Raw genomic sequence first — 27,847 nt, forward strand, 5'->3', positions numbered from 1 at the left:
TTCATCCTTGAGTATATTAAACTACCCTTTCCCTGCCTCTCCCTTCTATCGCCATAAACTCTGTGCCCTTGAAAGCTCTCTGCAACATTTTATGATCTATCATCTATTAATCTTTACTCATATACTTTTTGGCTTGAAAATATTCCCAATGTCAGACATCCTCAACTCTTGAAATGCTAGATAATTAAACTTTATAAAGGGTAAATAATTCTGGGAAACATAGCCACTGAAGATGAAAAGCTTCTACCTATAACCTACAAATGTGTAAAAAGAGTGAGAGAAAAAACTCCTCAGACATTTTGTGTTGCTTTGTAAAGCGCGCGCGCGCACACACACACACACACACACACACACAGAGGTAGTTTAGAAATTTGGAATATGAAGTTAGTGGGATTTCATTCAGTTGGCTCAACCAGAAAAGTTAAGCAATACAACTTATTCATTCAATACATAAGTTGTAGAATTCTCTGCCTCACATGTAATGCTAAAACCATGGTTTAGTGTTATAAGGATGTGCTGCTGTGAGACTAAGGCTTATGCACTCTCTCCTTCCCTCTGCTCCTCATTGTGATGGTGCCAGGGATCTGCTTCCATTTCAAATTAACCAGAGTTTAGGATAACACCCAAATCCCAAACTGTGGTTCATAAAGTATGCTTTGGAGCTGGCTTCCTTTCACTAACCATAGTTAAATTTAACTGTGATTGGGTTTGAACACCATGAAAACGAAAGCTTCTGAACTCCTTCCTGGAGGAGGACGAGAGAGTGCACAAGATCACAAGGCTGGCTGTTGCACCTTGTCATAATGCTAATGCAAATGCAGCCAGTGTGTTTTTTGGGTACTGATTTACATGTTTTTAAGACAGGAGAGCAAATTCATGGGGATCTTTCAACATCAGCTTATGAGAGCAGCTGATATGGTGACACCAGTTACTAGTGTTACTGCTGCTTACCAGGATGGTTCAGAGGTGAGGCTGGTTCTGCATGGGGACACCAGCAGAGCTAATCTGGTGCTCTTACCAGTGAACTGCAGAGCCCAGCCTTTTACACCACCCTGACCCTGCACAGTCTCGGGAAGCAGCAGCGACACTGGTGTCAAAGGGACAGCTCTGTGGCACCATTCCACCCACTCTTTAGTTTAATGCAGTGTTCCACTAAATACCAGTTGTCACAGGACAGACAGGCAGGACTATGCCAGCTTCCTAAAAACATCTGACTAGTCACTATTGGAAACAGGATGCTGAAGCAGGCAGACCACTGGCCTAATCTAGCAGGGTTCTTATGTTCTTAATTTACATTTGCTAAATTTTGGCTGGACCTTTTATTCTTTTGGTATTTTTAATTTAAAAAGAAGTATGATTGACAACATATTGCCAGCAGCAGCTTGAGATAGCTGAGCAGTATAAACTGCTGAGACAGCACTGGTACAAAAACATTTTGTTCCACACTGACTAGCAACAATGTAAATTAATCCCATCGGAAGTTCGAAATCATACCAGCTACCCTTTGGATTTTTAACCCAAATGCATTTTAGTCCACTTTCATACTTTAACATGCATGAAGCTGCTTTTAAAAACACACTATATGTGCAGTATTTGTGTGTGTATGTATGTATGTATGTATGTACGTACACACACACACAAATGTTGGATATTTAAGCATCTAATATTAGTCATTTATGCCCCCTCCATTCTCCCTAACAATTTAATTAAAATAAGAATACATACCTGGCTACAGCTTCACTGTACACAAAGCCAGCATCTGCTCTCTTTACAATTTCAAAGCAGAGGTCTGCACCATCCATACTGCAGGTTAAAAAAGTAAGAAAAATGTGATTGTAGAACAGGAAATAGAAATGTAATAATGATAATGCTCCAATTTTACATGTTCGAAAGCATTCTAAAGAATCTCACACATTACACTAACCAAAATCTTAGACACAATTTTTTTATTTGTAATGACCAACAATATTTGAAGTCTTAACCATCTTTCTTATTGCAAGCTCAGTGCAGCTCAAAACGTAATAGAGTTGTGAAGAATGGTCTCAAACATGAGCAGCTATCTGTTATTTCTAGATGCTTATGGGTACAGTTGGAAACAAAGTTAACTAAAATATGTAAAGAATCCACATGTACCATTTCTACATGTATACTCCTGTATATTCTGTATACTGTGCCAAAAATAAGACATCATTACCAAGCCATTTTGTGATTGCCACTGCTTCTTTGCAACAAAGCAGTGTTAGGAGGAGACAATCTATAGAAGTAGAAAAGTGCTGAGAGGAAGACGGGTGCTTAACCCATTTCCATTTGTCACTTTCTCACTGTAACTCTCCCTTACCAGCTGGGATTCCAAACCTGTGTATGCAACAAACCAAGTCTGTAACCAGGGAAGAAGGGGGAAAGTAGGGTGAAGAAGCAGTAGTAAGCAAAAGGTGGTTAGGTAACATCTCATTTCCTACACTCTTTTTCTGCCAAATGTGTAAATTCATAATATGATTTATTTATTTATTTTTTAAGAAAATTTGCTGTTGTGATAATTGTCTCTGGAATGACAATTTACTTTTTAAAAAGACAGTTTTATCTTGAAATCTCAGACACTGCATGCTACTACTTTACATGCAAAACAAAAAATTTACACTATCAGTTTGGAACATGGTGATGTAATAAATGTTTTGCCAGTAGATGGAGACAAACTCCTAACTAAATGATGTGCCATTTAGTTAACCAGCCACATGAGAATTCTTAAAGTGCTTCACAAAAATAAGAAAGTGCACTTTTACAATGTGTCCAAGGCCCAGACACTGTAATAAGATTTTAATATTTCCCCTTTCCGTTCCCCTTCCTCATAGATGTCTGATCAGGGTAAGAAAAAGTAAGCAACTGCTAGTGGAACTGTAATTATAATCACTGGATTAAAAAATTCATGCTTTAATAGCATTTAACATTACACAGTAAATCATTGCCTGTATATGATGGCAATCCATTAAATTAAAAAAAAAATGTTAAGGAAAGTAACTGTGCAATGCCCAATCTGCATTAAAGTAAAGAAATGCTACTATCTGCATGAGTCTTTTAAATAAATAATGATATATTAATATATAACCCTAAATAAATATATTGTCTGGAATCCAAATACTATGTGAGTGATAACTATTTCCAAGCATGCTGGCTATAGTGAGAACTAGATGCTTCAATATTGCATCATGCATAGCTTCTAAGGTTCTCTCAGGTGATTCTTCTACAAGCATTAAAGGATACAGAAGGAGGGAAGGGCAGAAAAGCATGTGCATATAAGCAACACAGCACACAACATATTATAATTTTACGTTGTGAAACACCCAGAGATCTATGGGGGTATAGGGAGGTATACAAATTTTAAAAAGCAAGCAAGCAAACAAACAAACATTTGCGATCCCATCCCTTCAGAAAAATCCAACTAAGACAAGCATGTTTATGTCCTACTAATTTAGAAAAGAGTTTATCATTTGCTTAGTTTTCTTGAGTTAACATCCACCAGACTTGCTCAAATTTGGCTGGACCTTTCTTATGTCGTAAACATTAAGGTTTTGCTTTGTTAGAATGTGTGTTTTACAATTATAGTTCAGTATATTAATGAAGTTCCATTTTCTTCATGATACTTTTTATTATATATAGGACAAGTAGCTTGGAAGGAACTGTTTGCAACTATCTGAATCCAATTTAAAAATTACGAAAGGTTAACTACCTTTCTAATGTGTTAGCCTATTTTGGTTAGCTTTAAGTGCATGCTTGACCATATGAGCAAAACATATGAAGAGTGTGTATGGAATATACAAATGTAAAACTTACAATTCGAAAACCATATATAGCATTCCATCGGAACTGTAGGTCTCCAAAAGTTCAACAATATGAGGGTGCTTCAACATGTGACAGATACTGGCTTCTCTTTTCAGATCTGTTGAGAGACAGTCATTGCTGTATAATTTGTACTGATAACAGAACACACACAGATGATGCACAGCCATTTGAATGCTTAACACCAAGGTACTGGATTAATTTCTGAATCATTTTCAAGAGTTTAAATAGGTTTGGCATGTTGAACTCTCTCTTTATAGCTGAAGTATTAATGCAACATTTTATAGATATACATATTTTATATATAATGGTATAAAATCAAGATGATTGATTAGACACACAGTAAAAGAACAACCCTGAAAATATAAATGAAAGAAAGCCGAGTGCTTTCAAACTCATGTGCAGTTATAAAATGCAATGGAAGGGCATTTAACATATGTGTGACAAGATCTGTAAAGGTTATGTAAACACCTGAATCTCATCATGAGGATCCCAACCAATCAGTTCCAGGCCTGGCAGAGTGCACGTCCTTAGAAAGCAACAGGCATATGAATAGGACACCGTCCAGTAGGTTGCAGAGTGTAGTTCTTTTCAAATTACAAATGGATAGACACAATCACAAACCTAGTATTCACTGTCACCCTGCTCCAACTGCTAAACTTATCTAGCAGTCACTTCCAACAACCTCTGCCTCCAATGTTCCTGCAGAACTGGCATTTTGAAAATATATGCATCAGACACTTCCCGTTAAGTGATAAGTTCATCAAACACATGTTGAGGTTAAGTAAACTGTCAGTTCCTGTATGCATTTTCATGTGTACCCAACTAGCCATTCATGTGCACTATCTTTCTGACTATCATAATATGGGATCCAGTGCTCCCTACAATTCTCAGACCTACTAGTTTCCCTCGCATGATGGTGAAGGCAACTGTCAGGGGTTCAGAAGCAGAGACGCAGAGAAGGGAGGAGACAGAGAGTGAGGGGGAGGAATACGAAGGAAAGATGAGTGGGGATGACGAACCGAGATTGCCGAGCTTATCCAGTGAGTCCGAGGATTCCCAGAAGGGAGCGCCAGCAGTCAGAGCAAGGGGGGAAAGCAGGGGGACACCCCAGGAAGAAGGGTCCAGAGAGGAATCAGAGAGCAGCAGTTGGAGATCGGGACCCACGTACCCAGACGGGAACAGCGGGGAGAAAGGGGACCAGATATCGGGTTCCGGAGGCTTTCAGAAGGAGGGAGGGCATGAGTCAGGAGTAGTCACGCCCACCTCGGGGAGCGACGAAACGATCAAGAGGAAGGTTGAGAGTTGGGCGCGCGCGCCAAGTTCAAATGTAGCGGAAGCTGGCGCAGTAAGCAGCCCAGAGAGTGAACCAGGTCCCAAAGCCCGCTGCAAGGAGGCGGAAGGGTCAGGGGGGTCCGCGTCAGAAGAGAGTAGGAAAAAGGAGACCCCGGGGGGCAGAAGGACCCAGAGACGGAGGGAAAGGCGCAGGAGGTGGAGCAAGGCTAGGGTATTAAGCTGGTGTGCTAGAGGCGGAGACTCAGACGGGTCTTCGCCGGTCTGACCTAGAAGAAGTAGGGCTGCATATTGCAGTTTGGAAATGGAAGCTGTAATCCAATAAAGACTCTTTTAACCTGAACGCTGGCTAACGTGGTCCTATGTGAGCTGGGACTGAGTGGCAGCCCTGACAGTAAGACCCGTCTCTTTTAAGCTTCGGACACCTGATACCTCGCAGCGGAGGCAGAAGCAGCGAGAGGAGGAAATTGGTGTTTGGGAGCGAGCTCACAACGGTTGGCAGAGATGACGGAAGCAGAGAAAATTTCAGCGCTGCAACAGGCAGTGACCCAATTGAACGCGGAGGTACAGGCATCCAAGAAAAGGGAGGAGGATGCGGCAGCCGCCTACAGAGATCTCCACGCCAGGTTTGAAGCATTGGTTAAGCATGGGCAGCCAGGACCCAGACCGGAGGGGGTTGGGTTGGCACGGAGAGCAGGAGGGCTTGTGGCTCACTTCGATGGGAATTTACAACAGTACCCCAATTTTCGAGCAGACGTAATGTGCGCACTGCAACTGCTGGCGAAAGACTTTAGGGATGAGGAAGAGAAAGTGGGGTTTATACTATCCCATTTGCATGGGGATGCTAAAGCGTGGCTACGCAATTTGTGGAGGGATAAAGATCCGGCGCTTCAGAATGCAGATGCCTTTATCAAAGCGATGGATGCGTGCTTTTTATCTACCATTGACGTGGATCTTGCCCGACGGGAGATTCATGGACTGAAACAAGGGAGGGCGAGCGTACGCCAGTATCACGCCCGCTTTTTTGCGCTGGTCAGTGCCTTGGAATGGGACCGGGATTCGCCCCCAGTCAGAGACCTCTTCTGGGAGGGATTAAGCAGTGCTGTTAAAGACGAAATTGCGAGGGGGGAGAGGCCCCGGAGCACGCAGGAGGTGGTCCAAAGGGCGCTGACTGTGGGGGTGAGGCTGGAAGAACGTCCGTGGTGCAGAGACGAAGGACGTGGAGGGCGCGAAGCAGCGAGAAGTTTCTCTTTCGTTCCCAGGGACGCTACGCGTGCGCAATCTACACCTCCGCCAGGAGGGGGAGTGGAACCTATGGAGGTGGGAGGAGCCAGGGCTCAGTCAGCTACCAGAGCCCCTGCACCGGCGGCAGTCAAGACTAAACCTCCTAGAGGGACCAGGAAGTGTTATATATGCGACAGCTCTCAACACTTGGCGAAAGAGTGTCCCCAGAGGAGCTCCAAGCACACTGCAGCCTCCGCAACGGTGAAAGCGGCCACGCAACACAGCGAACACCAGCAGGGAAACGACGATGTCTGGCTGGAGACAGAGGCACTGGGGCCCAGCCAGACGCATCACTGAAGCAGTCCCCAGCGATCTTGCAACCCACAGACCCCCTCCCACCCAAACCAGTAGTGCAACTCACAGCATCTCTCCAGCTGCCCGATGGCGTCACTATCGAAGTCCCGCTTTCTGTGGATTCTGGAAGCAACGCAGACTTTATAGCACAGGATTTTGTGGAGCAGCACGCTATACAGCTATTGCCGGCCACTCTGCCCCTGCAAGTCGTCACAGTGGATGGCAGAGAGTTGCTGGGGGGGCAGGTGGTGAAGCAAACGCCGCCAATGGTGATGCGCCTTGGCAACCACAGGGAAGTCATCAGTTTTAACGTCACACGACTGTCGGACACACCCATTGTGTTGGGCATGAGTTGGCTGGACAGGCACAGTCCGACACTGGCTTGGTACCAGCGACAGCTGATCTTCGGCTCCTCTTACTGCGCAGAACACTGCATCCTGCCCGGACAGGAGGGAGAGGAGGAGGAATCACAACTGCAGTTGGGAACGTTGCAAGCAGTCCCCCACAAATACGCAGACTTTCTGGAGGTCTTCTGCGAGAAGGAGGCAGACAAGTTACCACCGCACAGGCAATATGACTGCAAGATTGACCTCCTACCAGGGGCGACGCTACCGAAGGGGAGGCTGTATTCCATGTCTGAGGATGAACTACAGGAACTCAAACAGTTCATAGATCACAATTTGGAGCGCGGTTTCATCCGGGAGTCCAGGGCAGTAGGGGGCAGTCCTGTTTTCTTTGTGAAGAAGAAGGACACGCCCCAAAAGAGGCTGGTGGTGGATTTTCGCCTCTTGAACAAGATGACCAAGCCCTCTGATTTCCCCATGCCCAGGATTGACGACCTACTGGCGACAGTGCGCAAGGGACGCGTGTTTACCAAGTTGGACCTGCGAGGGGCGTACAATCTCATCCGCATGAGGGAGGGCGATGAGTGGAAGACAGCCATGTTCACGCCTCTGGGCACCTACGAGTACAGAGTGATGCCGTTTGGATTGCAAAACGGTTCTCACTGTTTTCAAGCTTTCATGCATCATGTGTTGGCGGGACTCCTCTACAAGAAGTGCGTCTGCTTTCTGGATGACATCCTGATATTCTCCGAGTCGCAGCAAGTGCATGACCAAGACGTTCGGGAGGTGCTGGAGAGGTTGCAGTAGCATAGACTGTACGCCAAACTGGAGAAGTGCCAGTTCGACACGACGGAGGTGGATTTCTTGGGTTACAAGTTGTCGGACAAGGGGCTAGCCATGGACAGCGCCAAGGTGCGAGCGGTGTTGGATTGGAAGAGCCCGCGCAACCGGAAGGAGGTCCAGCGGTTTGTCGGCTTCGCCAACTTCTATCGCAAGTTTATCAAAGGGTTCGCGATGCAGACGGCGGCTATTACGGACACGCTAAGCTCCAAGAAAAAGAAATTCATCTGGACGGAGCAGGCAGAGCAGTCCTTTCAGGCACTCAAGCGTCTCTTCGCGTCGGAAGAGCAACTGCTGCATATCGACCCCAGCAGACCGATGCGGGTAGAGACAGACGCGTCCGATAGAGCAGTGGGAGCTGTCCTGCTGCAGAGGGACCCACAGGGGGTCTGGAGACCGGGAGCGTTCTACTCCAGAAAGCTCAGCAAGTCGGAGCAGAACTACACCATCTGGGACAGGGAGTTGCTTGCCATTCATGCAGCATTCAAAGCATGGAGGCACTTCCTGATCGGCGCCAAGCACACGGTGCAGGTCTGCACGGACCACAAGAATCTGGAGCACTGGCGCACGGCGAAGTTCCTGAACCAGAGGCAGATACGTTGGGCGGAGTTCTTTGCTGACTTCGATTTCCGAATAGAGTACGTCCCAGGCGACACCAACATCATGGCGGATGCACTGTCCCGAAAACCGCAATACCTCGAAGAGGCGACGCCAGCGGCAGCCATGCACATCTTCGCGCCAACAGCGTGGGCGTGCGCTTCAGCCACAGTAGACCTGGAGGCGGTGCGGCGGGCGTTGCAGGACGACTCATTCGCGCAGGCGAAGATGGCCGAGGTGCACAAGGGCACGGCGAAGAGCGACGAGTTCCAGATACGGGACGGCTTGCTCTTACGTAAAGGGGCCATCTACGTGCCTGGAGATGAACTTCGCGCCAAGGTACTACAGCAGTTGCACGACGCACCCACGGCCGGGCACTTTGGCACGGAAAAAACGGTGGAATTAGTCGCAAGGGACTTTTGGTGGCCCAGACTGGGAGGGGAAGTCGCGGACTACGTCGCGAGGTGCGACACCTGCCAGAGGGCCAAGCCGGTGCACAAACCACCGGCGGGACTGCTCGAACCGCTGCAAACGCCGTTTGAACCGTGGGAGAGGGTGGCCCTGGACTTTGTCACGGATCTACCCAGCTCGAGAGGCAAGACGGCTGTACTAGTGGTGGTGGACTTGTTCACCAAGATGGCACACTTCATACCGTGTGCGAAGGTGGCCACGGCAGAACAAACAGCCAAACTGTTCATAGATCACGTGTTCAAAGTGCACGGGCTGCCGCGGTCTATACTGTCCGACCGCGGTCGCCAGTTCATCTCGAATTTCTGGCAGAAGCTGATGGGCTTCCTGAACGTCAAAATCAACCTGACATCAGCGAGACACCCGCAGACCAACGGGCAAGCGGAGAGGGTCAATGCCATCATGCAGCAGTACCTGAGATGCTATGCCAATCAACAGCCTGCGACGTGGGTGGATTACCTGCCGCTCGCCGAGTTCGCCTACAACAACACGAAGCACGTGTCCACAGGGGTGACACCGTTCTTCGCCAACAATGGGAGGAATCCCAGAACCTTCCCGGGACTGGACAGAGTGGGGGAAGGGGAACCGCAGACGGCGGACGCTTTCGCGTCTGAGTTGCAGGAGGTCCACGATCAACTCCGACGGCAGCTGGAGCTAGCGAAGCACGCATACAAGGTGCAAGCGGACAAGCACAGGCGGGTTGGCGAAGAGATCCGAGTGGGAGACTGGGTCTGGTTGGCAGCCCACGCAGTGCCGACCAGATCGTTAGCCAAAAAGAAGTTGGGGCACAAGCAACTCGGTCCATACCAAGTCGAAGCGCAGATCAACCCAGTAGCTTTCAGGCTGGTGCTCCCGGAGGGTTCCAGGATGCATCCGGTGTTCCACAGGTCGGTGCTCACTCCCTACAGGACACCTCACAGGTTCCAGGAACCAGGAACAGCACCGAGTCCGTCTCAGGAGCGGTCGGAGGCGGGAAGATTGCCACAGCAGGACCCCATCAACGAAGTCACGGAGATTTTGGACTCCAGATGGGGGGAAGACGGAGTGGAATACCTCCTAGCCAGGGAGGGCACCCGGGCTAGTGCTAATAGCTGGGTGCCAGACTACGCTTTGGAGGAACCCCTGCTCAAGGACGAGTTTCATGCCCTTTTCCCACACAGACCCATGCCAGCAGGCTTCTTCGACGACTGGTTGTTCACGCCCACACTTTCCTCCAGCACGTTCCATGGCTTCGACTCGGACGGGGAGCCCGCACAGCACACACATTCCCCAGAGGGGTCACCGGAGGGTTCGGCGTCCGACACCTCGTATTGGTGGGACGATCGGCCAGAGGAGCAGTGGCGCCGGAGGTGGCTGGAGATGCCAGGTCAAGCGACCGACGCAGAGACTGACATGGACGTGTGCGGGGAGGATCTCGGTTTCGAGCACGGCGGCACTGAAATGGAGGCGGAGCAGCTCACCGTTGACGAACGCGAGGAGGAAGACTCGGAGGTCTTCAGTTGGCGGCCAGCAACGAGGAGCGCACTGTATCCGGCATTCACTCCTGTGATGATGGAGCACCCTGCAACCACCCTTGAAAGTGGGGAGGGGGGAAGGGGGGGCTTCGAGGGGGGGATGGATGTCAGGGGTTCAGAAGCAGAGACGCAGAGAAGGGAGGAGACAGAGAGTGAGGGGGAGGAATACGAAGGAAAGATGAGTGGGGATGACGAACCGAGATCGCCGAGCTTATCCAGTGAGTCCGAGGATTCCCAGAAGGGAGCGCCAGCAGTCAGAGCAAGGGGGGAAAGCAGGGGGACACCCCAGGAAGAAGGGTCCAGAGAGGAATCAGAGAGCAGCAGTTGGAGATCGGGACCCACGTACCCAGACGGGAACAGCGGGGAGAAAGGGGACCAGATATCGGGTTCCGGAGGCTTTCAGAAGGAGGGAGGGCATGAGTCAGGAGTAGTCACGCCCACCTCGGGGAGCGACGAAACGATCAAGAGGAAGGTTGAGAGTTGGGCGCGCGCGCCAAGTTCAAATGTAGCGGAAGCTGGCGCAGTAAGCAGCCCAGAGAGTGAACCAGGTCCCAAAGCCCGCCGCAAGGAGGCGGAAGGGTCAGGGGGGTCCGCGTCAGAAGAGAGTAGGAAAAAGGAGACCCCGGGGGGCAGAAGGACCCAGAGACGGAGGGAAAGGCGCAGGAGGTGGAGCAAGGCTAGGGTATTAAGCTGGTGTGCTAGAGGCGGAGACTCAGACGGGTCTTCGCCGGTCTGACCTAGAAGAAGTAGGGCTGCATATTGCAGTTTGGAAATGGAAGCTGTAATCCAATAAAGACTCTTTTAACCTGAACGCTGGCTAACGTGGTCCTATGTGAGCTGGGACTGAGTGGCAGCCCTGACAGACCTCAGACCTACTAGTTTCCCTCGCATGATGGTGAAGGCAACCTATATTGAATATATATGATCCTGCAACCTGGACCATAAGTCTAAGTGTCTGAGTCACAAAAAGGGGGACAGTGAGCACAGACCATGAGTATTGCATTACAATTCTTCAATTGCCAAGATGCAACATAGGTTTTGCAACATAGATGTGTGGGCTCTCAGTTTCAGCTCCAGGAGATCGATGTTGGATGATGTCACAATAAAGGCAGTGCCATACTAGACATCCCCAGTTGCTGAGGGCAACAGGACATGGGTACACAGATGACTACTATAGCCAAATGAAGAATTACCCCTCCAAGGTCCCTGTTTTTTAACCAAGCCTTCCAAAGCTGCAGTCAATCCGCTTGCTTCCTCCGAAAAGCTTGTGCTAGACAAAGACATGTGTCCACACAACACAACAATATTTTCTTGTAGCACAAAAATCATATAATAGTTTGTGAAGTTTGACTGGCACAGCAATGGTACAGGAAAGACTGAGCTACTGCCTGACAAGTCTCCATATCTGCTTAGCCACCCAACAGCTTGCAATTGTCCCTATGTTGGCCTAAAGGTGATTTTCTAGGTTAAAACCTGCTACTTGTCCTTTGAATTACACCTTGACTATGATTTCAGCAAACCAGACCTGACACCAAGCACAGGAATCAGACTTCATTAGCAATTCTAAGTTAAATCAAGGAAGATTAAAATAAACAAAAACAAAAAACAAAACAAAAAAAGCCTTTCATACTGTATGAATTACATTTTGCAAGCTTGATTTCAAATCATTTTCTATATAACAGAAGTACATTCCATGTAACTGTGCCTTGGTAGTAAACATTATTTCACAGGAGATAATTCTAAGAAGAATCAGATTTTTTAAATCCCATCAACCTGAAATCCTAACAATAGCTAATTGTAGGAAAAAATGTTTCCAAGAGCCAAACATTTCTGAAATTAACTTATCTCTGTTCTAAAGGAGCATGATAGAGACAACATTTTTTATTTTATTGCATGTCCTACATTAAGAACCACAGAATGAACTGATCTCCATCTTCTGGAAAAGCAGTATCAAGGATTTTTTAATCACTGTTCTGTATATTCTGAGAGGAAAATAACTAGTTTCAGTTAACAAGCAGACACAATGGGAAATGTTTTCACACAGCTGATCTCTCAGCATGCATAAAGAACACTACGGTAAGTAAAAAAGGACATTCCTCTTGCCTTGAATAAAGCACAAAGCTACATATACTGAAGTATTTAATGACAGACAATTAATTCTCTTCTATTTATCACAGGGACATTTAGCAGCAGGTCATTGTTAAGGTGGCACAGGTATCCATTCCTGCCCCCCCCCAATATATTTTTCTTTTCTTTCTTTGCTACAGGGCAGCTGGACACATTGCAAACTGCACTGCTGGTGAGACCCCAGCTATCTACCATCTTCATTTGGGGAGGGCCCATTCCAACATATTGGGCCCAGAAAACCCTCTTGGCACACCACAGATCAGAGTAAGTCCCAACAGCAGGAGCCAGAGTGTGCTGTTCCCCGCCCCCCTGAAATCTTAAATGTACATCTGGTACCTAACATCATGCCTAACAGCAGAAAGCAAGCTTCCATTCTATAGCACATCAACTGACGGGCAGTAAGCAATCTCAGCTTATTCTAGAGTAAGACCCATTGGAATAAATAGGACTTAAGTAACTGCATACAAGTTTATGACCAGGATGGGGAATCTATGATCCTCCAAATGTTGTTGGCCTGCTATCCCTGCCTATTGTCTGTGCTTATTGTGGATGATGGGGGGTTGAGGTCAGCAGCTTCTGGAGGGCCACAGAGTGGTGGGTGAGGGAAGAGGGTGGGCTGCAGGCTGCACTGCCCCATAGCATGCTTGTGGGGTGGGGGGGTGTACGGGTGAAGTTAACAGCAGTGGCAGCGGTTGGTTCTCCTTCTGCTCCTTCCTCCCAGCCTTCCCATAATGCTCATATGTTCTGCCGTGGCACCAGTGGTCCTGTGAGGAGGGGAGGGCAGGGAGGCAGAGCATAGCCTTCTAGATCTGGGTGGTCCAGATCTAGGCCATGGAGCCAAAAAGTTTCCTTAATGTGGTCTAGTTAGTATGTGCTGTACAGTGGTACCTCGGGTTACAGACGCTTCAGGTTACAGACTCCGCTAACCCAGAAATAGTACCTCGGGTTAAGAACTTTGCTTCAGGATGAGAACAGAAATCGAGCAGCGGCGGAGGAGCAGCAGCAGCAGCAGCGGGAGGCCCCATTAGCTAAAGTGGTGCTTCAGGTTAAGAACAGTTTCAGGTTAAGAATGGGCCTCCAGAACGAATTAAGTTCTTAACCCAAGGTACCACTGTATTCAATATAGGGCTAAGAATATTGTTCTGCTGTGCAAAGAGAAATCCTTCCACTGACAGAATCATCTCCCCCTCTCCTCCCTCTGTGCCCCCTAAATCTGTTCTAGGAATTCCCCAAACCCCCCAGAGCATATCTGGGGTGAGCATGAAGGAAGAGGAAAAATGTCATGCTATTTTGAATACCACACTATTTTCTGATAAGCTGAAGATTATTTTATAGGATTGAGACGCTATCAGAATCAGCTGACATGATTTGCACAGGATAGATAGGAAATTTTAAGCATTTAAAGGCTGACATGCCATAGCATGCAAACACACAGAACTGTGCTTGAGGACAATGAATATGTATGGTTTGTTGGCCTTAAAAGATACTGTAGTTTCTTTTTAGGCAATTACTAGAATTTAACCAGTAATGCATGGGGGGGGGGGGGGAGAACAGGAGCATAGGTCTTTACATAATTAGACACCCTTTTGCATAGAGAATTCTACAAATATAACTTCTGACTCACCACACCCTACTAATAACAAAAGGCCAAATTACTGAGCAGCACATTTTTACTCAGAGCTAATCAAAGCCTTTCAGAAGCAAAGATGGACAATAAAATAGCTAGAAATTTCAACTCCAAGACATAGGTTACTTCAAAATACAGCGGAAAATAACTATTTTGTAAAGGAACACAACCACAAGAGAACAATAAAAATAAGAGGTACTATTCAGACAAAAGTACAGCATGTTTAATTCTGACTGAAATAGAATCAAACTTAAAATCTGCTTAATTGGATTGCACCCAAGGACATTTAAAATTTCACTATTGAAGTTTCACAGATATTCACTTATCTGAGGGAAGGGGGAGGGGAGAGAATAAATGTCCAGATTTGGAAATAAAATATTACTTTTCATAACGTAGCAATCCAATTCATCTGACTGAATGGACATATTTTTAAAAGGAGAGGGGAAGATCATGTGCATCAAGTGTATGATAATCAGTCTCCCCCCTACCTGCTTGAGTTCCTCATCACAGCTGACTCTAAAGACAACCCTACAACTACAAACATATAGGAAAATACCAGGCGCAATTTCTTTAGCGCAGAGCAATCTGACCAAGGGAGGTAGTAGTTGTTAATTTCTACAAAACACTAATGCTCTTGGGCACAATATGGTAAAGCAGTTTTAAGTTCAGATTCTAATTCAAGCATCCTCCCAGAGACCATTGAATTGGGCTTTAAAAAGTTTTTAAAACTCTGGAGAATTTAAGTAGTAAACTGGGGATGCACTTTAAAAGAATTGCTTGTGCATGAAGATACTGCATTCATGGATTAAAGCTAAAAGATAGGAAGACTGAAATTCCATGTACCCAAAGGGAACTTTAGATCCATTCCTTAAACAGCTGCTCCTGTTTTTCTCTTCCTTCATTCACCAAAGGAGGACACTTTCAAAACCAAAAGCATGGCATGTGGCTTGGGCTTCATTAAAAAACAACAACAACAAAAAACAAAAAACCAAAGAGTGAAAAAAGCTCTACTGGGCATACTCACAATTTTCACTCAGCTAACTGACTATTTCACTTTGCAGGAGTGACACTTGCAGTTAAACCATTATCTATACTGTACAGAGATCATAATTCAGATTAAATCAAGAGGTTGTATTTGACACAGAATCATTCAGCATTTTACAGCAACTTTTCAGAGAGCTCTTAAATTAAGCTAAACTTCTAATTCACTTAATACTTCTAATTCAACTGCACCAATTAATGATAATGTTTCTACTTTATGAACCATTTTTAGGCGATAAGCATCATTATGCTTAATTCTTCAGAGTGGGCATAATCTAGTTCACCAAAAGGACAGCACCTGAACATGGAGGGATCTCCATGGGACTTAATTGGAGCCATGTTTTCTCACATTGATGATGCACACACAGGAAGTCTGTCTTTGTTTCCCACATTCCTATCCAGCCTCCCTCTCTACCTCTAGGAGGTGTACACAGGTCTTCCATTGCTAATAATGCACATACAAATCACCCATACACTTGGGTAAAGAAACATGTCCTATGATAATCCCTCCATGTGCATGGATCAAGCCCTGTACTGTTTATAACTACTGTAGTCTAAAACTGTAAGATATGACTATGTCTGCAAGCTTTTCTGTTTCCTTCAACATCCTAGATGTGTGGCAGAAAAGAAGTTTGTTGTATAAAATTGGTCCAGATTTTTTCAAAAACACACCCACAAAGCTTAGATTTGAGAAATCATCCAAATAAACCATTATCCTATGCAGACATTTAATTAAGTGCAAATTTCTTACCTCCTTTCATGTACATATTTAGCCATTCCCTGAATATCATCTCTAGTGCCTATTCCTAGACAAGGTCTTGAAGTTAATTTATATTTGGGTTTATCGTTCACACCTGCAATGAGTTACTGTCACCATTGCTACAGTGTAATGTATTCATAAAAACCTTATTGCCAACATGCTCAGGATTTTATCTTATTTTACTGCCACTATGGTTGCTTTTATCACTTGACCAGCAGATATTTCTTATTGTTACCACCCTCTATAAAAATTAGTACTACAATCTTATTGTAATTGTAAAATAATATAGTTGAGCATTTCCTGAATTTGAAATCAATATTTAACACCTGTGGTTCTTAAACTTTTTTTCTGGGCCAGTCAGAATAAAAATTTGCTCACACCACACTGATCCTTTTATTAGTAGGAAATACATTGGAAAACAAAAAGAAACAACTCCTATCAGTACTTGATTTATAACATAAAACACAACTACTTTATATTATGATCATGGGACATCCAGAAAGTATAAAACAATGCATCTACATGAGAAAATGAATCATTCCCAAAATATATTTATAAACGAGCCTCTTACATATGTGCCTTAAGTATGTATACAAACTTAATGAGAAGTGTGGGCTTGCTTTTGCTAGGTAATCTCATTTATATCAGGTCTAATTTGAAACAGACAAACTCTCATCAACATTAAGAAGCCATTCTCTTTTCTGATCTTTCATATTTGTCAGAGTTAAAAATCCCTGTTCACCACAATATGGCATGGAGAAATGTAGAAGAATAGCCAAAGCTCTTGAAGAGAGACATGGATACTGTTTCTGGTTGTACAGTATATCCCAAAATAATTATTTTGATACTGTACTATACTATACAGTCATCCCTCATGTTACGTCTGCTTCATGTTACGTTCTTTCAGGTTACGTCCTGCGGCAACCCGGAAGTACCGGAAAGGGTTACTTCCGGGTTTCGTCGCTCGTGCATGCGCAGAAGCGCAAAATGACATCACGCACATGCGCAGAAGCGGTGAATCACAACCCGCGCGTGCACAGATGCGCCGCTGTGGGTTGCACTCTTTTCATGTTGAGAACGGGCGTCCGGAACAGATCCTGTTCACAACCAGAGGTACTACTGTAGTACACTGAAATGTCCCTGAATAAATGAACCATGCTTCCTCAAGTTCAAAACTTCCATAACTTCCACTCAGCTTTGTGTCCAGGCAATAGTCATAGTTCCCCCTGCGCACATCCACATTAATTCATTCCTAACCACTTCCCCACCCCTTTTGTTCACATATGGCAATCACTGCACTTTGTCAAGGGGCCAACTGAACATGTATCTTTCCCCGTCTCCTTCTCCCTCTGTCTCTACATATTGATTAGCAATCAATTCTGTTGCAATTCTTTCTATTACAATTCTTTCTGGACTGTTTTACCACCTTCCAAATGTCATTGGTAAAAGGCACATGGTTCTTTAAATGGCCATGTTGATAACATTATAAAGACCAGTTTGTTGCTAGGCATTCTTTGGATTTAGCAGCATGGCACGCACAGTAGGTACTTATCAGTGTTGCAATAATGGCAAGAGATGTGGGGAGAAAAGAGTATTGGTGTGATGGTTGAAATTGTCGCAGTAACTGAAACCTGCTTTCAAAGTGATTTTCTCCTCTAAAACTTATGGGTAAGACATTTGAGGGGATTTGTCACAAGTGGTCACAGATGCTCAATACCAGTATTCTGACAGTCCCCACCATCTACTCAGCTGCCTAGGCTAGCAAAGATGCTGAAAAGGTGGTTGTGGATGCACTGAGATATTTGTATATGTGAATCATTTTTATACTACAGTATCTGAAAGCTTATTTTTTTAAACCCCAAATAGTATCAGTATACTTTTATATGACACAAACAATACTAATACTCTAACTGATTCTGCCATCACAAATACATATAATACCCAGTAGATTCTGCTACTTCCTGGAACACTGAGAAAGTGTCAATGGACTGTATTTGAAGTGATAAATTACAACACTACCAAGACTGATGACACAGAACCAAATACCATGAATACTAATATTTGCTTCAATAGAATTTTGCATATACTAGATTTGCTAGTTGTCAGAATTCATTACAAGGCATTTAATACAATTTTTGTTCCATTACAAGATACCTGCATTACATTGACGTTTTGATAATTTCCCTCCTCTCGTTTATGTGTTATGCATATATGGAAAGTGACTGCTTCACCATTAAGAAGGATCAATGAAATAATACTCATTTTCCCCCATGAAGCATCAATTTCTTAGGTAATTGTATTTTAAAAGCAAAAACCTACTAGGCCTTTTTATTTTTCAAAATGCGATAGGGGGGATATGATTTATACCACAATCATTAATAGCAACAGCATTGGGAATCTGAATGAGATGGATTCTGTGCACATTTACTTTGAAGTAAGTTCTAGTAGAATCAGTAGAACTTCTGAGAAAACATTACTATGGCCAGGCTCTAAGATTCCTCTTGCTAAAGGACATTATTTAATATTTGTTCATCTGTATTCTTATAATGTGCATAAAATCAAATGTAGTGCCGTTGATTAAAAACAATAAGCTCTATTTATATTTGTCTCTAAAAACTTTCTTCATTCCGAGCCAGTGTGATGTAGTCAGAGAGCTGGACTAAGACTTGAGAGACCAGGGTTCCAATTTCCACTGAGTGACCTTGAGCTAGTCACTAACTCTCAGCCTGACCTATCTCACAAAGTTATTGTGATGATAAAATGGAGAGAGGGGGAATGCTGTGTGCTGCCTTGACTTCTGTGGGATATAAATGTAATACATAAATTAAGAACGCTTGTTGCTAGTAGTATTTCATAAACCATTGTCCAGTTTAGGAGCTTCTCTCATCTTCTTTGCTTCCACTATTGCTTCTGCCTTTCTAGTGGAGAAGCAGAAGCATCTTTTTTACAGTCCACTGTTGCTTCCTTAATAGAAAGGGGGGGCATGTGAATGAACATGTATATGAATGCCTGGTATGTGTTTAAAGAACAATGGCTGTGCATGAACATAGCTGTATGTGTTGGAGCAGACAAATAAAAAAAATAAAGCTATATATGTGGGCACATGTAGTTTTGAAGTGAAGTCTTCCGTCTGTCAAAATTAGCGATGCCCTAGTTCAAAACAAGTGCTCTCCAACCTTGACTTAAAGCTAGACTAATTCAAGAAGATGACCACCTCTCCTCTTATCACTGAACAAAATTAATCACTGATTCCTCCTATCCTCCCAACAAGAAACAGATGCAGCTGGTGCAAAAAGATACATTTACATGGGCAGTTTTTATGTTTTTCTGATTTGTGATTCCTGTCATCTGATCATAAAATCAGAAGACTGGGAAGCTGTCTCAGAAAAAGGTGCCAAAATGTGATATTTGACCTTGAGAGATGCATCCTCATAAGTAATTCAAATAAGGCAGGAAATGGGTGTGGATGGAAAGCAACATAATTAAAAGGCAGAGCAAGGAGCTCTATAGCTCTGCCTGCTCTGAACACATGTGCTAGGAATCACTGAGTTGGAAAGGGTGTTGGATGTAATCGAGTCTGAAATCCTGCTTAGTGAAGGAACTACAATGCAGGTTGCAACTACAACATCCCTGATAGGTGGCAATCTAGCCTATGCTTAAATACCTTAAGCAATTGAGAGCCCACCACTTCCGGAGGCAATCTGCTCAATAGATGAGCAACTTGTACTGTTAAGGAAGTTTTCCTATTGTTTTGCTGAAAGTTATTTGCCTGCAATTTGATTCTGGTCCTGCACCCTTGAGCAATGGAAAACAAGTGCACTCCATCTTCTGCACAACAGCTCATCAAATATTTGAAGACAGCTAATAATGTTAGCCAAAATGAAAGGAGGAGGAGGAGTTTGGATTTGATATCCCGCCTTTCACTCCCTTTAAGGAGTCTCAAAGCGGCTAACATTCTCCTTTCCCTTCCTCCCCCACAACAAACACTCTGTGAGGTAAGTGAGGCTGAGAGACTTCAAAGAAGTGTGACTGGCCCAAGGTCACCCAGCAGCTGCATGTGGAGGAGCGGGGAAGCGAACCCGGTTCCCCAGATTACGAGACGACCGCTCTTAACCACTACGCCAGCATGGTGTCCTCCAGATGTTTGAAATTACAATGCCCATCATTCTCTACCATTGGCCATGCTGACTGGAGATCATGAGAGCTGAAGTCCAAAATATTTGGAGGGCATCATGTTGGCTACCCTTTTGGAACAGATAAGGCATGAAGCCATGCACTCAATGGCACAACTTTACACTGGCCCAGACCTTGTACAAACGATTTCTCTCCAATTAAAATCAATTGAGGGAGAAACTTACAAATAGCTACTTCCACAGTGGCAACTCATGTTGCCATGAATGTGCACAGGAATGGTGTACCTGAGTACCTTTTCACAGCTCACCACCAGTATATGTGAACACGACACGGAAAGATGACAGTAGGGCATGTGACATAGGGCTACATCCCTCTGGATCCATGTCATAGAGCTCACAAGGGTGACAGGAACTACTTGTAAGAAAAGGGAGTACTTACTCCAAAACACATATAGAAATGTAAGCAATTTGCTAAAACTTTTCTTACTAGATCTCTAACCAGTACCTTGCCTCGGGACTCTAGACCCAAATACCCAACAAGAGCCACCACTTCACTGCAACGAACTGGTGGGTGTCAGAACAGAGCAGTCCACCTTGACAAGAAAGGGGAAGGGCAAACATTTGTTGCAAACTGTGACAGTCTTCCATGTCTGCTCTCCAACCCCTCTGACATATGCATAGCCTAGATCTTGTCTGAACTGTATTTCTACAGCATACTCTCCCCCCACCCCCAGCACAACAGTGAGAACCAGTGTCTTCTACACAGTGGAAGCACACAGCCCCATGTGGAGTTAAGCACTCTGTTGACAAAAGCCAGGTATTCTGCTCCAACCATCAGCATTGCTGGCCCAACTCATGAGAAGGTTGCCCTGTAGGATCGCAGACACATGGAGCAAAACAAGCTGTCACCACATATACAAAAAGAAGAAGAAGTGTGCATGCACACGAAAGCTCATACCAAGAACTAACTTAGTTGGTCTTTAAGGTGCTACTGGAAGGAATTATTTTTTTTATTTTGACTATGGCAGACCAACACGGCTACCTATCTACTACTGGAACCACATATACAGAGTCCTGAAACTCCCAGAGGGGAAGGGATTCACAGTCAATGAAATCTACCCCTCTCCCCATGGGGTGGGGTGGTGACTAAAGCATGAGCAATAGTTGAACACTAAGGTGGCACCACTCATTCTTCCTTCCACTCTCTTTCTCAGCAGACTCCTCTCCAACAGGTACAATCATTGGGGCCAAGGAACTGCCCATCTCATGCAAACCATGAGGAAGACTCACCCTCATCTTCTTCAACACTGACCACGACCAGCACACTACTAGATGTTCCCTGTGAGGCTGCAAACCAAGCAGGGGTCTTATGTCCTGGCAAGCTCTGTGGTAGTCTGTCAGACAACATATGGTGTTGCCTCTAGCATAGACACTAAGCAATGAGGCTTAGCACACTTTCTTTACTTTCCTCTGTCATGCACATGCCAAAGGAAGTGACTGCCTCGAGATGCCACATATGCTTTTCCTACTGTTTGCTGGGGTTGGTAGACAGATCTCCACATCCACAGCAAGCAAACCCTAGACAGGAAGTGGAGCAACAACAGGAGCGGGGGAAACACATCCCAGAAAGACCCTGTCCCCCTCTCCAGACACCAGGTATGAGGAAGGCAGGCCAATGAGGAGGCTTGGTGGGTCTAATTAAGCCTATGGTCTGGAGGTTTTTGCACCACTGGAACAGAGCTGGAGTCCCTCCTCTTTGCCTGTTTAACATGGCAGGATTTTAACAAATATATTTACATATTTGCAAGCTACTGTCTCGTAATAAAAACTGATACCATAGATCTATACAAGCAATATGAAATATATAATATGTTAAAGATTTTTTTTATCCTGAATATTGCTTCTGCTTTATAGACTCCAGAAGAATAAAACTCCAATATACATGGCATCAGCAGATAAAAGTATATGTAGATTATAAATCCACGTGTATAACTGTGTAAAATATGCAAACATTTTTTTAAGAACTCAAGAAGAACCCTGCTGAATCAGACCAAAGTTTCATTCAGTCAAGCGTCTTGTTTTACTTAGTGTCCAAACAGATGCTTCCAGAAAGCCTACAAGCAGGGCATAAAGACAACAGTACTCCTTCACTCCTGATCTCCAGCTATTGGCATTCATGGCAGATTGTGCATCTCATGCTCCACATAACCACCATGACTAGTCACCACAGACAGACGTATCCACAATACTGTAAAGGTAAACCAGCAGCCATCACTACATATTGTGGTAGCAAATTCCATAAATTAACTATGTGATTTTTGTAGTAGTAATTTAATCTGTCCAGAATCTATTGCTAATTATTCCACTGGGTGACCCAAAGCTCTAATATTATGGGAAAACTAGAAAGAATGCTGGATTCTCCTTCTATGTACAATGAATAATTTTATAAACTGTTAGAATGCCCCACATCATCTTTTTTTTTTTGAAACACTTCAATTTTCCCTTACAAGGTGCTCCAACTACCAGATAAGTCTAGCTGTACTTTTCTTTATCTTTTCCAGGTCAACAATATCCTGACTGAGATGGGTTGACCAGAACTATACACAGGATTCCAAATGTGGCTACACTGTAGATATATAGACATTAAATGTCAGCTGTTTTATTTTCAGCCTCCTTTCTAATTATTTCTAGCATATGCCTTTGTCATTGGTGCTGCACACTGTTGAAGTTTACATTGAGCCCCTGGATCACAGAAATAGCAAAACGAGACTAGAGATATAGAATCATAGAATTGAAGAATTGGAAGGGACCCTGAGAATCATCTAGTCCAATCCTCTGCAATGAAGGAATATACAGCTGTCCCATGCAGGGATCAAACCTGCAACCCTGGCATTAATAGCACCACATGCTAACAAACTGAGCTACGTGTGTGTGTGTGTGCAGAATACCGTACAACCGAAAAGAAAGGAAAGGAAAGGAAAGGAAAGGAAAGGAAAGGAAAGGAAGGATAACCACTGATTTTCACCTTCTGTACTTAATCCTGGACTTGAGGTGAACTTTGCTACATCGACAATCTTCACAGCAAACTGTTGCCCCGTCTCTCTGTTGATACATCGCCGCACAACACTGAATGGACCCCTAGAAAAGAAGATAGCCCATAGTTAATTGAATGTAAGCTCCAAAATAGTTCACATATAGCTTTGTTTTTCTTTTTGATCTGATTAACTACTACTAACATGAAATTTTGAGAGGTTTACAGTGATTTTTAGTCATATACAGGAAAAACCCATCATTCTAAATATTACTTATGGTTATTACATTGGTTTTAGTCAGTTTTGCCAAAGCTTATGTTTCTGGAATTAGCACCAGCATAGAAGACACTAAAAATCTTTCGGGTATGACTCTACAGCAAGGGTTGCCAACCTTTTTGGACAAGTGGGCACATTTTGAGGAAATGCCATGGGCACCAGTTACACATGACTGCTATGTGAGACATCACTTCAGGCATCAGAAATCCCTTTTATAAGGTAAGAATCAAATAGACTTTTCACTTCTACCTGTAGAGCTATCCCCAAAAGGCCTGTGAAGAGTAGGCATATACAGAAGCAGGCATATAACTGCTTGGAAGCACATATAAAGTATTATGCTCTTTATTTTTGTATTTTTATGTTGTGAACCACCCTGTGATTGTTGGATGAAGGGCAATATACCAATCCAATAAATAAAAAGTAAGTCACATAAATAACATAAATAAAGCCAACTTTCATTCCAATATCTCTGTCCAGAAAGCTGCTTGTCCTCCCTTTAAAAACAGGTACAGGAGTCAGATATTACATTGCATTTTATATCTCTCCTGCCCCCCCCCAAACAAATCTGGGGCTTCAAATGGGCTTTAGAACTGAAACACAAAATGTTATTCTGAATGTGCACACCAACTTTCATTCACTTAAATGTCTCACTTTTCAAGTACACTATTGTTTTGCAATATATCTGTATTTTCCTTTCCCCAGCAAGTATTTAAACTTGAAACACAGAAGTATCACCTAAACTTGTGTATATAAATTTATTCTATTATATCAATCTTCAGAGGAGTTATTGTATTAGTTACAAACAAAATCTTAAAATATTAAGCCAAAGGACTCACATCACTTGGCTGATCATAGGTTTACAATTCAACCCCATGCAGATTTTTCATGTAAAATAATAAAAACATACTTTCTTATTCTGCTCTGTGCTTTTTTGGGTAATGCCAAAAGAAACAAATGTTTAAGTCTCGCTAATGTTAATCTGTCTGTCAGGGACTGCCATCAGAACAGGGGAGGGAGGCAGGGGAGCCGCCTCCGAAACTCCTGAGGAGCAGTTCCTCTTCCAGCGGTGGGAAAAGCCACACCTCCAGTGGAGAAGAGGGGGAAGGGGCCAGCCAAGCGAGGAAAGGGCTCGAGGATGCTGCTGAGAGCCCCAGCACCTCACCTCGCCAGGCTGGCCAGGAGGGACGCACGCTACCGTCACCAAGCTTGCGCGGAGGGGTGAAACGCAAGGAGGGGAGGAGGGGGTTTGGGGTGCTGAAGTTCTTATGTTGAGGGAGAAGCCAGAAGGGGCCACTCCCGGATTCAGCAAGTGACTGAGACGGACATGAACTTGGTAGATCTGCACTGTAAATAGTTTGCACAATAAAACCAGTAAAAGCCAGGTCAGAGTCCTGCGTGGTTACTCACAAACAACCACCAACAGCATCTGACACTGTCATAATAACAACATATAAAAAAATCAGTATAGATATATCTGAATAAAGAAGATCTCTGGAAGTATTACAACCAATGAAAATTGGGATAGTTGAAGCAAAGAACTTTGTCCCCACTTCATTAGGGACATCACTCAAGAACAAACCTTGGCTGCAGCTTACGGTTAGTGAGGAGAGAACTGAACTGTGAGTCCCAGTTTGAATGACATGCTAAGCATGGCACAGCACTAAAAGGGACTAGGGAGAGAAAAAGTGGCTGTCAGCTCATCTCAGAGATCCCACATGCTTGTGCAGTCTCAGAATGCCATAGTTTGGCTTGCCGTCTTGTACATACCAGGTAACTGTGCTCATCTCATGTGAAGGTACACTTGTAGCATATATGCTTTCTTCTCACAAAAGTCTTACTTCTGTGAAGGAAGACAGTAGTCCATAAAGTGATCCTGCATAACTTCAAAGTTCTTTTACAGAATCCGTTTTTACAGGACTAATATATATACAGCATTAGTTTCTAGATTTTAGGCAACATGGGCGCTTAGACTATATGCAAAATTTTGTTATGGTTTCTAAAATTCTTATGAAGGTTTCATTGGAAGAGAAATGCATATTCACTGTATGTAGTCTTAAAGCTCTTGCAAAAATAAAAGCAGCCTTAAAGCCTGTTAAGCATTCTATAGCCCAAAGCTAGTTAAACATTCTACTGCCAAAGGATTGGCTTTAGAGCTATATATAGCTGGAAACAACAATTGTCAGATAAAGCTTATTAAGCAATTTAATGATCACTTTAGGGTTTATTAAAGATGGAACAGTTTTAAAATAGCTACATTTCAATATCACTGACATTTAGAAGTAGTTAATGTATATAACACCATTTCCAGAACAAAACACTGCTCTTGTGAACAACTTCAAATACTTTTTCAGACAGACATCCATGATAAGGAAGGACTACTCTGAGGACCACACACCTGTGAACATTAGGGCTGGGTGGTATTTCAATACATTGAAACCCGCTTGAGGTTCAGATCGCAATAACAGTTTCAATTTTTTTGAGCTAGAAATGTAGCATGGTGCTCATCCATGGCAGCAGAGGGAGCCCAAGAAGGTGCTCACCTGTCTGCCTGCCTTCACCGGAACAAGCAGACTCCTTCTTCCTCCCTTCCTCCTGGTTGCTCCTCCTTCCCTCCAGCCCAGCTGCCATGTTAGGCGATGATCACACACAGAAAAGATAAGCCTTGGGAAGGACTGCAGATAAGCCTTGGGAAGGACTGTGTGAGGTTCTTTTAATAAGAGTGATGGCCTCAGCAGAGAGAGCCTAAGAAGGTGCTCACCTGCCTGCCTGCCTGCAACCGAGTAAGCAGGCTGCCTCCTTCCTCCCGGTAGCTCCTCCTGTTCCCTCCCCTCCCTCCACAGCCTAGCCACCCCTCCTTATTTCAGGCGTTGTGATATATCACTATACTGCAATTGTTAGCTGGTGATATATCACGATCTTGAAAACCAGATCTTGCCCAGCCCTAGTGCACATGCACACTCAACACACACACACACACACACACACAAATCCACACATCTGGCAGTTTCAGACTTATACATGTACACACACATATGCAGGCAGAAGCATGAACACAGGCACACAAGACTCTGTTCACAGCTGGGGGAAATGCTGTATTTTGCTCTTAACAGAACCACCTCTGAAGAATAAAAGACAGGGTTTCCACTCACTCTCATCAGAGCTCTGTGGTGGTGGTGGGAAAGGAGGAACAGCATTTTGTTCTCCACAAAATGATCTGGGAAGAGTAAGCACAGTGTTTCTTCTAAGCATGCACACCTGTTGAGTGCTACAGAGAATACCTTCTAAAGGCATCCCTTCTTTCTCTTGCACAGCACCAGGGTGGAGGTGTTACTGACTGTGCAAGAGAAACAAGAACGAGTGCTCTTTCTTAAGCACCTCTGACCTAGCAACAGTGCCAAGCAAATTGAGGAGGGGAAGGTATCACAAGTTGAAGAAGTATCACCTTTGGAAGGTCCTGATTAACAAGGGGCTTGGGCCTGATGTGGCACTGGACCATGGAGTTAACAATGTGTCCTGCAGAGAGCAGCAAGAGCGAGATTAGAGCAAGACATCATCTTTTGACCTCTAAGCAAGTGCAGAAAACAGTGCACAATGGGAAACTTTGTAGACCTCAAAAGATTACCCACCTAACAGAATAAGCACGAGCACAGGACATACAAACGTTAGTGTATTTTGTATTCATGAGGCTCAGAAACATCATCCCACCCACAGATCCTACTTGGTCACAGTTGAAGAGATATTCAACTCTTTCCTCTCTCACAGCATACACCAGGGGTCCCCAAACTAAGGCCTGCAGGCTGGATAAGGTCCGAGGGACTCATTTATCCGGCCCACGGTGACCCCTGCCACTTGCTGTTACCAGCGCTGCACTGCACAGAGCACCAGAAATAGCTTTTGCGCATGCACAAACGTTATTTGCACATGCACAAACGTCATTTTGGTGCACATCTGCGTTGGAAGAGGCCTGTGCACAAGCTATTTCCGGTGCTCCTCCCACCCGGAAGTGAACTGGAAATAGCGTGTGCGCACGCGTATGGGCACACACTCTCCCGCTCTCTGTGCGATCGGCGCTGGAAACACCGGCCCGAGGTGTGGTAAGTTTGACCCCTGACATACATAATGCTGCTTAGAATCATAGAATCATAGAGTTGGAATAGACCACAAGGGCCATCGAGTCCAACCCCCTGCCAAGCAGGAAACACCATCAGAGCACTCCTGACATATGGTTGTCAAGCCTCTGCTTAAAGACCTCCAAAGTAGGAGACTCCACCACACTCCTTGGCAGCAAATTCCACTGTTGAACAGCTCTCACTGTCAGGAAGTTCTTCCTAATGTTTAGGTGGAATCTTCTTTCTTGTAGTTTGGATCCATTGCTCCGTGTCC

General features: G+C 44.5%; 1 protein-coding gene and 1 long non-coding RNA gene across 14 annotated transcripts in view; one reads left to right on the forward strand and one right to left on the reverse strand.

Moving 5' to 3' along the window:
- CASK (calcium/calmodulin dependent serine protein kinase) overlaps nucleotides 1-27,847 on the reverse strand; it is a 135,503-nt gene that overhangs the window by 77,658 nt on the left and 29,998 nt on the right. For all 13 annotated transcript variants that reach the window (XM_081197163.1, XM_081197159.1, XM_081197167.1 and 10 more), the window contains 3 exons: nucleotides 23,182-23,294; nucleotides 3,829-3,934; nucleotides 1,726-1,803 (listed from right to left, as the gene is read on the reverse strand). In XM_081197163.1, the coding sequence (XP_081053289.1) occupies nucleotides 1,726-1,803; nucleotides 3,829-3,934; nucleotides 23,182-23,294 (297 nt within the window). The remainder of the gene's footprint in view (nucleotides 1-1,725; nucleotides 1,804-3,828; nucleotides 3,935-23,181; nucleotides 23,295-27,847) is intronic.
- On the forward strand, nucleotides 11,651-22,819 carry LOC308588690. The gene is made up of 3 exons (XR_014008878.1): nucleotides 11,651-12,544; nucleotides 12,736-12,859; nucleotides 22,718-22,819. It is a non-coding gene; the product is annotated as an uncharacterized lncRNA (long non-coding RNA).

Source organism: Podarcis bocagei, assembly GCF_964188305.1.
Source record: "Podarcis bocagei genome assembly, chromosome: 6".
NCBI classification, from domain to species: domain Eukaryota; kingdom Metazoa; phylum Chordata; class Lepidosauria; order Squamata; family Lacertidae; genus Podarcis; species Podarcis bocagei.